At 35.0% G+C, this 14212-nt stretch overlaps 1 protein-coding gene across 3 annotated transcripts in view; it reads right to left on the minus strand.

Moving 5' to 3' along the window:
• Positions 1–1453: 1453 nt before the first annotated feature.
• The window catches only part of LOC106874756 (transmembrane protein 170A), a 29196-nt gene continuing 16437 nt past the window's right edge, over positions 1454–14212 (minus strand). For all 3 annotated transcript variants that reach the window (XM_089338185.1, XM_089338184.1, XM_014922599.3), the window contains one exon: positions 1454–10186. In XM_089338185.1, the coding sequence (XP_089194311.1) occupies positions 10056–10186 (131 nt within the window). In that variant the 3' untranslated portion in view covers positions 1454–10055. The remainder of the gene's footprint in view (positions 10187–14212) is intronic.

The following is a 14212-nucleotide window of genomic DNA, read 5'->3' on the forward strand; positions in this document are numbered from 1 at the left end:
TGTTATATTTGGTGGGATATGAAAGGTTTGGTCCACTTCAGACTTTTAAGCCCAAACCAAATGATAACAAAGGAGATCTACTGTCAGCACTAGAAGGAAAACAACCATCTTTAGTTTCAAGACGAAAGGTGTTCTTCCATCAGGATAATGCTCAGCCACATACAGTAAGGATGACATTCCAAAGGCTGGAACAGTTTGAATGGGGAAACAATGCCCCACTCACCATATTTGCCAGACATTGCCCCATCATTTATTCTGCAGTCTTCAAAATCATTTTGTTGGATAAAATATGAATTCTGAAGGTGAGGTCAGAACAGTACTGGAGGAGTATTTTTCATCATGGACATGTGAATTTTGGAAGAGGGACTTTCCAAGTCTACCAAATAGAAGAGCATTGTATGAAATGAAAGAGTATATTTTAGATTAAAGAAGGAACTTTGTTTATCTTAATTTTGAAAAATAAAAGTATAAAAATCCACATTATTTATGGGATGACCCAATATATATATATATATATATATATATCATTAATATAAATGCAGGAGTAGCTTTATGGTAAGAAGTTTGATTCCCAGTCATGATTTCAGGTTGAGTCCTGCTTGGCAGCTTGGGCAAGTGTCTTCTATAGCCCAGGGCCAACCAAATGAATTTGGTAGATGGAAACTTAAAGAAGTCCAACAAATATATATAGATATGTAGAGTGATAGATATGTATTTGTATATATATATATATATATATATATGTATGTAAGTATGTATATATATATATATATATATATATATAGTGGATCTTGCATGCATGAAGTGGATTCGATCCACCATAGCCAAATTTAAATTAACACTGCAACAGAACTTTTCCCACAGTGGAACAATGGCTTTTCTCTGACAACAGTTTTACATTTTCCAGATGCCTTTAGCTAGGCCGAAATAATGTCTTCACCACTTGATCCTTTCTAACCTCTTCTACTTCACCAAAAGCTAAAATATTTTAGAGAAATGTTTTGTGGTACTTGTAGACACACACGAACATTGTTAATAGGTGTAGGAGTGGCTGTGTGGTAAGTAGCTTGCTTACCAACCACATGGTTCTGGGTTCAGTCCCACTGTGTGGCACCTTGGGCAAGTGTCTTCTACTATAGCCTCAGGCTGACCAAAGCCGTGAGTGGATTTGGTAGGCAGAAACTGAAAGAAGCCCGTCGTATATGTGTGTCTGTGTTTGTCCCCCCAACATCGCTTGACAACCGATGCTGGTGTGTTTACGTCCCTGTAACTTAGCGGTTCAGCCAAAGAACCGATAGAATAAGTACTAGGCTTACAAAGAATAAGTCCTGGGGTCGATTTGCTCGACTAAAGGCAATGCTCCAGCATGGCCAGTCAAATGACTGACACAAGTAAAAGAGGTATAACAGTGTGTGAGAGAGAGAGATTGTATAAAGACAAAAAACAAAACATATAAATAAATTACTCTACATGGGTGGGGTAGAGATTTTAATAAAATATATTCCATTCTATAAATCACATGACACCAGATGAACACCTGGGGGAGAAAGGGTAAAGATTGGGGGTGGACAGAAAGAAAATATTTACATAGATACAATTGTAATATAAAAACACAAAATCCTTTCTAGGACATGTAACTACACTTTAACAAAAAAAAAGGCCAAAGCTGTCTAATATTTAACTGTAGTTGACCATGGAAAGAAAGGAACAACAGCTTGACTCAGTCACTCACACACTTGACCTTCTCGAAACTGATTTGATTGGTTGGTTTCATTACATTTCATTCTTTTATAACATAAAAACAAAAACTTTCTTGGACTCAGTTATGAGTTTGTACTGACTGTTTGTTAAATACATTTTAATTAAAAATATTTTAAATAATTCAGTCATTTTACAATTTTTAAAATATAAAATAAATCATATCAGGAACCAGAAGTATATATATATATATTTTTTTTTTTTGTCTGCTTTTCATTTTAAACCAATGCTCAGAAAGGTAGTTTTTATTGTATATGTATTCATTGTTAGTTAAAAAAATATAAGAATTATCATCATTCTAATGGTTTCTAATATGAACATTCTGTCTCATATTTATAAATGGGGTAAGTCATTACATCATACAATCCTCAATAGTGTTAGTGATATCAGTGAAGTCAACTCACATGAAAAGAAAAAATTAAAATATTAAAAAAAAAAACTTAACACAATAGCATGCAATTACAATTCCTTAATTAGGCTTGAAATATCAATATTAGCAGAGAATAAGAAAAGGGAAATTTGGTATTTGCTCTTTCATCAAGCATTCTACGCAATTAAGTCAATCTAAGAAGTTCAGTTTGAAATTTTAGATCGTTTTCAACTACCAATATATTAGTAACAAGGATATTAAATATCTTTGTTACTTAATATATTGGTAGTTGAGAAAATTGGCTCGAGACCACAAATTTGATTTTAAAGGATCTGATATTTATTTCATTAAAGTTGACCTCAATAAGATTTGAACTGACATTTTTTTCTATAAGTCAATGTGAGATTATCAAAGTTAGGAAAATTGGAAATGGAGTGCTGTGATATTCATGCTTTCTTAAGAGTATTATCAGTCTAAATGCATTAAATTTCTTTAACTGGGAGTGAACATGTCACTGACTCAAATCACTTTTACAAAGCTTCATTTTAATTCCTTTTATTTTTAAATAACTATTTCTTTCATAAACATGCTAGGGATTTTTAATAGAAAGAACAGCAAATTGTGATAATGACAAGTTGATTGCAGAATTTATCTCATCTTGTGAGTTCTGTTCAATCTTTATATCTATTGATAGAAGGATTGAGTTCACTTTTATAGAGGAAATATTTAATCACTTGAAATGCGAACCCTTCACTTCAGCATATTACTGGTACTTATTTTGTTGATTACCACAATGGTAAAAAAAAATAGGCTCAAATGGAATTTTAACTTTGTAAGCTCATTGATCAAAACTAAATTCAGTAACACATGTTCTCAAACCTCTCTACAATTTTTTCATTTCTAACACAGGCACAAGGATAGAGATTTTGTAGAGGATAGGAGGAGGTAGAGTAGATTAAATCTATTTCCAATACTAGTACTTATTTTATCAAATGAAAAAAAAAAAGCCAGCTTTACTGAGATTTCACCTAAGAATGTAAAGAGATGCAACTTAATACTGTTAAGCATTTTGCCCAATGCTCTTCTGAATCTGCCAATCTGCCACAATTTAACATTCAGTTTGCCTAAAATTGGTTCATAATACTAAAGTTATAGTGACAGTAATGGTGGAAACAGTAGGGAAGATTAAACAATCTTTTTGTTTTGTTGTGTTTGTTGACAGGATTTCTTCCTCTAAACATTATTTACAATTCTTAATCAACTTTCATTCTTCAGGCAAAACAATTCCAAATAAGGGATGGATGGAAAGAAATGGAGAACAAAATTACAAAAAAATAAATAAAAAGAAGGATAGAAAGTGAAAAAATTATTTTTTGCTTTTCTAATGACTTTCTTTTCCTGTCAATTTTTAAATTTCAAAAATAGTCATATAGTCATTAAAAAAAAAAAACTAATAAAAAAAGACAGGATTAAGACAGTAAACAGAATTAAAAAGATTAATACAAGAATTAAATAATGCAAACAAGGTGGCTTGAAATTGCTGAAAACTTTTAAGGAAGACAATATGAAATTAATAAAACAAAAAAAAAAAGACTAATTTCTGATCACTATGACAACAAATAATATCAAACATCAAGATTGGTATCAGAAAGAGTAGATTCTCTTTGGCTTTTTGTAAGTAAAATTCTGTAGATTTTCCCTAGAGCTTGTGCAATGCTTGACTTCAGTGACAAAAATTAAAAGTGGAGAAGAGAGAAAAATAGAAAATGCCTCCATCATTTAGGAAGTTAATTGTTCCAATGTAGCCAAACATCTTCACACTGGAGTTAGTTTTATGAGAACACCTCCAATTGTTTTTTACATAAAAAAAAAAATCATTCAATAATGTTAAGTGTAAATACTTAATCTATATTGCAAACACTTGACTTCATAGTGTTATACAACCTACCACCTCTCAAGAGATTAACTTCATTTGGGTGCCACCAAAACAGAGTACAAATGCTACGTCAGAAAATATTCTGATAATGTAGGAATTAGTAGAGAACTGCTAATGGCATTCCTTCCAGGAAATGAAATCCACTGTTATTTCTTACATTTGCAAAGTAGTTCAGTGCTATTAGAATTATACACGGATCAACATGAAGAAACTCCTTCCAAGAAGTCTCTCAATATCAAACCAAGAATAATTTCTGATATGGATTACAGATACAGGATTTCTCATTATTCTGACTGACTGACTGAATGGTAACATAATTAGGTTCACCAGAACATATCAGTAATGGTAGAAGATTGGAACGACTATGTGAAAATATGCAAGAATGTTAACTCCTGCAAACACACACACACACAGAGCCAAATTAACAACTTCCCTAACTTTTTACTCTCCTAAACAGAATTCTTAACATAATGAAGACTGGAATTTTTCTTTCAAAAAAAAAAAAAGAAAAAGAAAAAAACAGGCTTAAATTCCAAGCTACTCTGTGAGTATACTACTGTCTATTATCAGTTTGGTTACACTTTTTGTAAATATATTATTTGAAATAAAGTTTAGCTCCCTCCCCTTCAATTGAAGTTACTTCATCTATTTCACTAATTAGATAAACTAATATGGTAGCAAATAAGCCATATAAGACAAAATTATTTTGAGATTATCCTTTGAGTTATCCTACAGTTATCACCAATAAGTAAAGTGGTAAGAATGACCATATCACTTGCAACTACAAAATCAAACATAACAATTCTGAATTGAATAATGAATGCATGTACATTCTCTTCTCTTTTCTCTATGACTGACTCCAAATATAAACTTTTAAACCAGGTAAAATGGTTTTAAATGACATCATTCATTGACCAAACTGGGATCTTATGGCTTTCTAAAAATACTATTTCACGTACATACAACCAATGAACAAAAACACTCTAGGTACTGTGTGTGAGCAGATCTAAGCTACTTTAGAGTTAAATTAGACTTCTCTTAACACTACCATAAAAGTTAGACTGAATATATAGCAGAGACGTTTCATCAACACTAAATATCTAACAACTATACAATCAAAAGTACATGGGACAGTTTACAACTAGACTGCATTGTATACTTGGTACATATTGGTAACAGCAGCTAGATCGGTGGCACAACAGCCACATAAACTAAACAACCATTATGTACATAATTACAAGATTTAAAAAAAAAAGCAGACTTTGTTCTGCTGTCCCATTGGACAGAAACTAAAGAACTAAAATACTTGGGTCTTCTTAGATATGGAGTTCATATGATAATTAGCAAGACTAAATCTCACTCACACCTTTTGATAGACTTCACAAGCCATTTTGTATCTACACTTTCTTTTCATTATACCAACTGTGTCAAGATAGTAGAAATCACATTAAGCTCAACTAAAAGACTTTTGACTCTGTTGCTGCACAAGTTTGATTTCAAAGAGAACCACAGAGGATCACGTGCAGGACATATTGCTGTGAAAGCAGAGGGAAGGAGATGCCTGTGTGAAGTAGACCCTTGGCAAAAGCACATTATGTTATCAGGTTATCTAGCTAAATATTGGATATCTCTCCCTCTATATAGTTGAATGATTAAAGAAGGATATCCAGCTGCTAAAAATATTAAAAAAGTGCTTGCTTCAACAATTCATGCAGAATGAATTTCTAGAACCAGCTCATTCATGTCAGAATTTAAATTTGAAAAAGACATTTTTGTTAGATCGAACCAAAAAATTTGTTTTCAGTAACCATAAAGGAAACATGGAAGACATAGCTAAAACAGCCATTCAAGCTAAAAGATTTCCATTAAATATGTTAAATGATATCTGGCAACCAAACAAGTTTAGCAATCAGATACCATCACAGTCGACTGTATGTTTAAAAACCAAGAGCCAATAAGACAGAGATCTGTTCTTGAAAGTCATTAAATGTTTAATTGGTTACTCCAGTGATAGAGACTATTCTATCAGAGCTGACTACAACAAACAACAGCAATAAACAGCCACTGATTCTTTTAAAAATCAGTTTTTTTTTCTTTTTCCACAAACAATATGCTTGTTGGTTCTTCTGATATATCAATGGACACAAACCCAAATGAGATAATTCACCAGGTTGTTTATATAAAACTGTAATAACAATAACAATGTAGATGACAACCAGAAATGAGGAATGTATAGTTGTATGAGTGTGAATGTATATAAATCTATACATGTATGTGACAACCATTTATTTTCTCCTTATCAAGTGTTTGCTGTAATATTAAGCAGAACAGTTAAATTGCATTTGATAATTCTTAATAACTGATAATTTTTTATCTTTAGCTTGATTTTTATACACCACAACCTACACCATTTACAGATGCAGTATTCAAGAGTTCAAAGGCCAAATATATACCTTGTTTATGTCAGACGGCTGTCTTAGTTTTGAACCCAACAGAAAGCACTGCATATACAAACCAGGTGCTTGGAGGAGAATGCAAATAACAGTTGTACTTCATTGATTAAAATATCAAACCTTTCATTGTATGTTCCCCATAAAGTCTTTAAAATGAAATAATAATAATAATGACAATAATAATGTTTCTAACAGAGGAGGCACAAGGCCAAAAATTTGGGGGGGAGGGAGATTTGTTGATTAAATCAATATTAGTACTTGAATGAAAGAGTAAATAGCACGAGGATGAACCAGAAAATAAAGCAAATAAAAGTTGCATTATTTTCTGTCTCACCTTCATAATAATGGTTTCTTATATCAGATCACTAGTAGATCACAAGTGCATATTTTATTGGTTCAGAACATAAACTTACCTAAATACCACAAAACACGTCCATCCAGTGCTCCACCACTTAAGTCATTCTGTTCATCTTAATAACGGTTTTTCACAATGTCACAGGATCATACAATTCTAAGGAAGAGTACACATGATTGATTCAAAAATCCTATAGACTAATAGGGCTTCATTTTATCCAACCCTATTATGTATTTTGTCAGGAGGTCAACCAAATACTGCTTCTCCATCAACTTAATAATAATGCTTTGATTTAGATGCAAGGCCAGCGGCTTTGGAGGGAGGAGGTATAGTTGATACTTCAGTACTTCACTGGTACATTCTTTTATTAACTCTGGAAGGATGAAAAGGCACAGCTGACCTTGGTAGAATTTCAACTCAGAATGTAAAAAAAGCTGGAAGAAATAATCACAGAGCATTTGGTCTGACAATAACAATTGTGTCAATCTATCATTCTTATCATAATAATTTATCTTTAATAACAAATAATAACTGTAAAACTTTTCAAACTTCTAAATTTTCCCTCACAGAACTACTAGCCCAAGTCAACCTATCAGTGACCACTCTTCCTTGCTTGTATGTAACCTTTATCTATGTCTTTTGAATATTTACTAATCAGCAATCAATATATATATTATATATATATATATCTACACATACACACAAACACACATGTAAATTCCAGGATGAGTAGAAAGGTTTAACTGGTGGGAGGGAATAATTCTCCACAAATAAATGAAGTAATGCAGAGAGAAATGGTGAAGTCTATGGAAGATGATGATGATGATGAGACAGAAAGAGGAGGAAGAAGACATTTCAGAAAGACAAAAAAAAGTATAAGAAAGGAAAGAAATGGAAATAAATTTTCAAATCAATTAATCACTGAATTCATAAAATAATAATTTCCAAAGAAGTTTTGATAATGATAGAGATATATTTACAATAAAATCACTTGATTCTGATGCATCCTGTCCCTTCCTTTTTGTCTTTACCTTTACAAAAAGACATCATGCCAAAACATAGCAAAGAAATTTAGTAAATATGAAAAGTGGGTGGGGCATAATCAAAATTGCTAATTCAATATCACAGACAATTATCTTTCTGGTTGTTGAGTGTAAGACAAACAACAGAAACAACTTTCAAAGAAAATCTTCATCCCTTCTATAATAATAATAATAATAATAATGATGATGATGATGATTTTAAATTTTGGCACAAGGCCAACAATTTCAGGGTGGGAGATAAAGCGATTACATCAACCCCAGTGTTCAACTGGTACTTATTTTATCAACCCTGAAAGAATGAAAGGTAAAGTCGACTTTGGCAGAATTTGAACTCAGAACATAAAGACAGACGAAATACCATTATGCATTTCACTTGGTGTGCTAACACTTTTGCCAGCTCAATAATAATAATAATAATAATAATAATAATAATAATGATGATGATGATGATAGTGATAATTTCTCACATTGGTACACAACTAAAACTTAGTTGATTGAAGAAGTACTAAACCAATACATGTTTAGTACTTCTTTTCTTGATCCTTAAAGGGATGGCAGATAGAGTCAAAGCCTTTGGGATTTGAAATCAGAAGGTAGAAGACAAAATCTAAATACTGTAGCATAGTTAGCCATGTAGTCTAGCGAATACTGTTTCCTCCACATGCAAAACACATTAGTAGTATAATGAAAAAAGAAGAAAAAAGGAGGGTTTTGGGAGACAAAATGGCAAAAGATGAATTTTCTAGAGAAGGTAAGGGTTTGGTAGTTGATGAAATTAATTCCAGAATATTACCATTCTACTAAAGTCATCCAATCCAGAATACCAACAGAAGTAACCAAATGAATAAATTATTCAGTTACCCACAGTTTATTAAATAGGGGCACTACAACTACAGCCAGCACTATAAATGAAAAATACTAAATTTAAATGTTGAAGTGAATCTAACGGATTTTGTGTGTTATTTTAAATGGCTTATAAACACCTTCCACGCTGCAACTAAAAGATATATTCTAATATAAATAAAAGTTCAGATTACACACAAGTAGAGCAATATCTGTTATGCTATCTTAAATATATCTCTATAGTTCAGGCTCTGGCAGTGGGTGGAAACAGAGGAACAGCAAGTGTGTGTGTGTGTGTGTGTGTGTGTGTGGATGTGCTTCGATGTTTTCTAGTCAGGCATTCATTTAGCTAAGAGGACAAAGAGTAAAAACCCCAACAATTCAATAGCAGGCACATTGCCTATGCCATTAATTACAATTCCCTAACACTTCAAGTGATGGCATAGTAAGATATATATATGTACATGTGTGAATGTGTACAGTTACTTAAAGGTATAAGGTATGAATGTATATATATGTGTGTGTGTCTGCATGTACATATATATATATATATATATATATATATATATATATATATATATATATATATATATATATATATATATATATTTATTTATTTATAGTTGTAAAAGTTTGATTGTTATCTGCCTTGAGTACTAGATCTCAAAATCTGACTCTTGAATACTCTGATTTTTCACAGAGACAAAATGGAAAAAAATAAATAGTAAAAATAGGTGGGGAACAGCAAAAAATAAGGTCAGTTACAAATAATAGTGGTGTTAATCAAAATGATTATGATGGTGATGATGATAATAATAAATAATAACAATAACAACAATTTTTTTCCTCTAGGTACAGAACCAAATTTGTAAGGAAGGTATCATAGCTGTTTTCATTGGCCTCAGTTTGCTAATGGCAGTTGTTCTATCAAACTCACTGCCAGACGAATGAAAGGCAAAGCCAGTGACCAAAAACTGAGATGCTGTGAGACATGGAAGAAGCTGCTGCAGTCTGCAATAAGTCCACCTGGGAGACATAATGCATTGAACAAGATGATTTGGTATGCACCAAGTCCACGTGAGCAATGTGAGACGTTGAACTAGATGCCGTGGTCTGCACCAAGACCATCTGTGAGGTATTGAATTAGATGCTGTGGTCTGCACCAAGTTTGCTACTCTGATAGTAGTCATAACAATAATGATGTTAAATAATGATGACGATGAGGGGGTGAAAAACAGCACCCGTTCATTAAAGTGTTCCCAGAAACTATATATTGGAGAGGTGATGGCCACATGTATCATAAGGTGCTGAGGAATCGTGTCAATGAAATCAGGATCACACCAACAGTCTGCAGAACACCAAAGAAGAGAGCATAAAGGGGACGCATTTCAAAATTCGCTGCACGATACACACCTGCAATTGCAGCACCTGAAATGTACAAACATAGAGAAAGTCACATTTACATTATGCAAATAAATATACATACATACATATATATATATATCATCAGTAGTTCATATATACAAAAAAGCACACTCTAAAGCAATAGAGCAGTAATATAATTTTTAGGAAAGACCTGCAAAGAGCATTGCAACACTCTAAGAAGGGGTAACAATAGAATGTGAGGTGGCCCTGAAAAGGCTGTGTTAACGTTCTCACAATTGTAACAATTTGGTAGGTAGTCCTGGAAGGGTGTGTAAAACGTTCGCAGGTGAATACGGCGTGTTCCTTTTCCACCAACAGCAGCGGACGTGCTGTTACAAAACTTCATGCTCTGTGAAAACAGAACAGATGCCCTATGGAGGAAAGAGGGGGATTAATCATGGGTAAGTAAATACGGGTAAGTTTGAAAATATACAACAATAGCATCTACTCACCATATGTCAGACCAGCAAGAGTGTAGTTGTGCTGAATAGATGAATCGCCAACACCTCTGTCATGGAGATGTTGTGTAAAATGACCTGTTACTTTTGAATATTTTGTATTTGATGTAAAATGTAGTGGTGTAAAATATAATGGTGAGAGAGAGGATGTATGTATTTAGTTTTATCGACTTTTGAAGTCTTGTTATCTGATGTAAATTGTAATGGCATGTAAGAGATAGTTACTTCATGTAATTATTTTTATCCATTTGTTTCATTGATCGTCGTTATGAATACATTTGTTGTTGTATAAAATGATATGTTGCTTGGTTTTCAAATTGTATGTTGTGATGCTGTTGCCGCTGATGTATACTGTAATGGTGAGAGAGGAGATGGAAGGGGGAGATGTATCATGTACGTCGGATGTAGAAGATGAGGCTACTGTGCTGACGAAGGGAGGGAAACAGACCTGTGCGGAGGCCAGGTGTTGGTGAAGTGTGAAGTAATTGCAGGAAACCGCCTAAAAATGTAAATGTTGTCATAAAAGCATTGTTGACCGTTTGAGAGTCGTACGGAAGTGAAATAGTAACGTGTCCATGGTCCTCCGATGCCCGCCGAATGGGGGTTGGTGAGGAAGAACAGCTGATTTTTGAGCAGGGTCTGATTTGTAATGAGGCTTTGTAACGCCGCAAGAATAAGCCTTTTTACAGCTGATGGTTGGGAGTGTCAAGTGCACTGCAATGAATATTAACCTACACATACTTAGAAATTACTGACAAAAAGGCAAAAATCTTTTTTAAATTAGAAAAAAGTTATAAAATTAGGAAGCGAAGTAATCCTATAAAACCTCCTTGTACACAATGCTTTTTGTTTTTCTTTGTGGAACGAACGCGAAAGCATCACTCTTGCTGCCCACGTGTGAGCAGCCAATGTAAAGCTGACCATGAGAAAAACACGGCTCCCCCAAATGTATTCCCACGACAGATAGCATTTGCCCATGTGCTTTGTTAATTGACATTGCGAAGCATGGCCTGACTGGAAACTGGGACCTCTGAAATGTGAAAGGTAGGTCTGCTCCTGATAGGAAAAGATGCATCCTCGGTATGAGCACAACGTTGCCTCGACCGCACCCTGTGATTATTGTGGCCTCAATTAGATCGGGAGATAAGGAGTTAACGATCAAACGTGTCCCATTACATTGTTTCGGTGGAACCAAATTTCGAATGAGCATTATAGGTGCACCAAGTTTAAATTTCAGATGTGTGAGGGTAGTCCAGGGGGCTGAAAGGAATTTAGTACCTCTATTGGATAGTTGACGACGTCCTTAGGGTCAGGAGTTCTATCGATAGACTTATATATAGCAATCCCCAGGAATGAGTTTTAACATTTGATCATTAATATGGTTAACAGTTTTATTCTTCGAGGCCATAATAGCCCTTTGACCAATCCAATCCATATTTTGACAATTTGCTTGGAGATCTGGGAACACTGCATCCATGAGATCAGAAGGCGTTTTAACAATGGTACAAAGTGAATCAATGGCAACATTACCCTTTTCGTCGCAGGGAGTTTTGCCTTCGCCAAGTTCAAGGAGAGTGTTAGAAAATTCTGCTTATGCTATTTCACCTCGCATATGAGCACACATGTTAGTGTTAAGTTTGAGAGTCTTCACCAGGGGCCACAATGTGGATGACTTAAGACACGCACGTACTGTATCATCTCGAGTTGAAGACGACTGTCATGGCTATGAATAAGTATGTCTCGCTTATTGTGCTGTTCACCATGGAGAAGTACAGCCACTTCATTGCACAAAGAAGCGTTATAACAGCGTGCGTGCTCCCCAGAAGGTCTTTTGTCAGCATCGATGACAATGGTGAAGCTTGGTGAAAGGGCTGTTTGCAAGGCGTATTTGAAACTGCGAATATAGCTGTTGTGCTCATGAAGCAGGTTTTGCAGACTGAGTAGAACGTCCCTGTCAAAAGTGTCAGCGTCAGTGTTTGCAGGTGGTGAAACAACACCAAACCGCACATCAAGTTGCCTACTGTAGTTGGAAATGAAGTAAATTTGGAGGTACAAAGGCTTGCAATATTGTAGTGGCTGGAGCAACCCAATAAGATGGTACACCTATCCCTGGACCTTGAAAGTAGGCATCCAACCACTGTCTGTGACAACGTTAGCCCCGAAAGAAGTCATCTGAAACGCACAATTGCAATTTCTGATGATTTGAAGGAATTTTGATGACCTTGAGATAGAATCAGTAAGTAGTTCCTTCAAAGGCTGTGGCGGTTCTGGAAGAGGGGGCAAGCTGACCTTACCGTTTAAGCAGCACATTCCAGCTGTCTCCCAGCCCACTTTTTAGCATTGCAGAATTGGCAATTGAAGCACATTTCCCCTATATTTATATCAGCGCGGATGGAGTAATTAAAGTTTGGCTCATACTTGAAAGCCCGTAGGTGCCAGTAATGGCTGTTGGTACTCGTCACACCATGGGCAGCTTCTCGCCGTCGACTGTTCCGCTGCAAGGTAGAACATAGTTGGTGTTGGTCGTGTGAAGGTCTCGCAGCAGTAGCAGAAGGCACATTTGCAAATGATAATGGACCATCCATCTGCATCTTCAGAAGCTATGGAAGCAGTCATAGCCACATCGTTCCTAGGAAGGCAAGTCACCCGTTGTTGCAAACGTTCGGAAGGCCTAGAATCAGCAGTAGCCGCAGCGTTTCTAGCCAGGCGAGTCGCCCTCTGTTCCTGGCCCTCTGAAGCCCTGGAAGCAGCATTAGCAGCAGCATTTCTAGCCAGGCGAGTCGCCCCTTGTTCCGGGCCCTCTGTAGCCCTGGAAGCAGCATCGTATGAAGCCATGGTGGCTAAGCGTACGGTGCACTGTTGGAAACTTTCCGCAGCTCAGCATTGCGCTGCACGTAAGGCGCTCTGTGAAAGTGTAAAAGCAATTTGGTCGGAGGACTCGTTTGTTGTAATCACCTTTAGCGCCAGTGCTAATGCAGTATGGCGACTGAGACGACTTCTCTTTTTTGGTGGCATTGAATGTCCGAAAGAAAGGTTGAAAGTACAGAGAAATTGTCTTGGAAAGTATGCATAAAATTGAAGGGGGAAAAGGTGATAAGAAACAGCAAATAAATAAATAAACTGACAGGTATTAGTATGTATGTATGTATGTATTAGTGTGTATTCTGTGTGTGTGTGTGTGTGTGTGTGTGTATATATATATATATATATATATATATATATATGGTAGTAAGTAAATGTGTTTAAAGAAAGATTTTCAAGAAACTCACAGTTTGTAGGGAAGGAATGTTTGACTGTCAATCGTATTTGGAAAAGACTGACAGGTATTTGTATGTATGTGTTTATTTGTATGTATGTGTTTATTTATACGTATGTATGAGTGTGTATTCTCTGTGTATATATATGGTAGAAAGTAAATGTGTGAGAAAAGATTTTCCAAAAACTCACAGTTTGTATTGAAAAACCTCACAGTTTGTAGGAAAAAGTAAATGTGTTTTAAGAAAGAATGGATCATGATTGGAAAGCTTTTTAATATACATCTTCTTGATTAGAGCATAACTTTCAGAAACAC

This window comes from Octopus bimaculoides, chromosome 20 (assembly GCF_046866305.1).
Source record: "Octopus bimaculoides isolate indiv1 chromosome 20, ASM4686630v1, whole genome shotgun sequence".
In the NCBI taxonomy this organism is placed as follows: domain Eukaryota; kingdom Metazoa; phylum Mollusca; class Cephalopoda; order Octopoda; family Octopodidae; genus Octopus; species Octopus bimaculoides.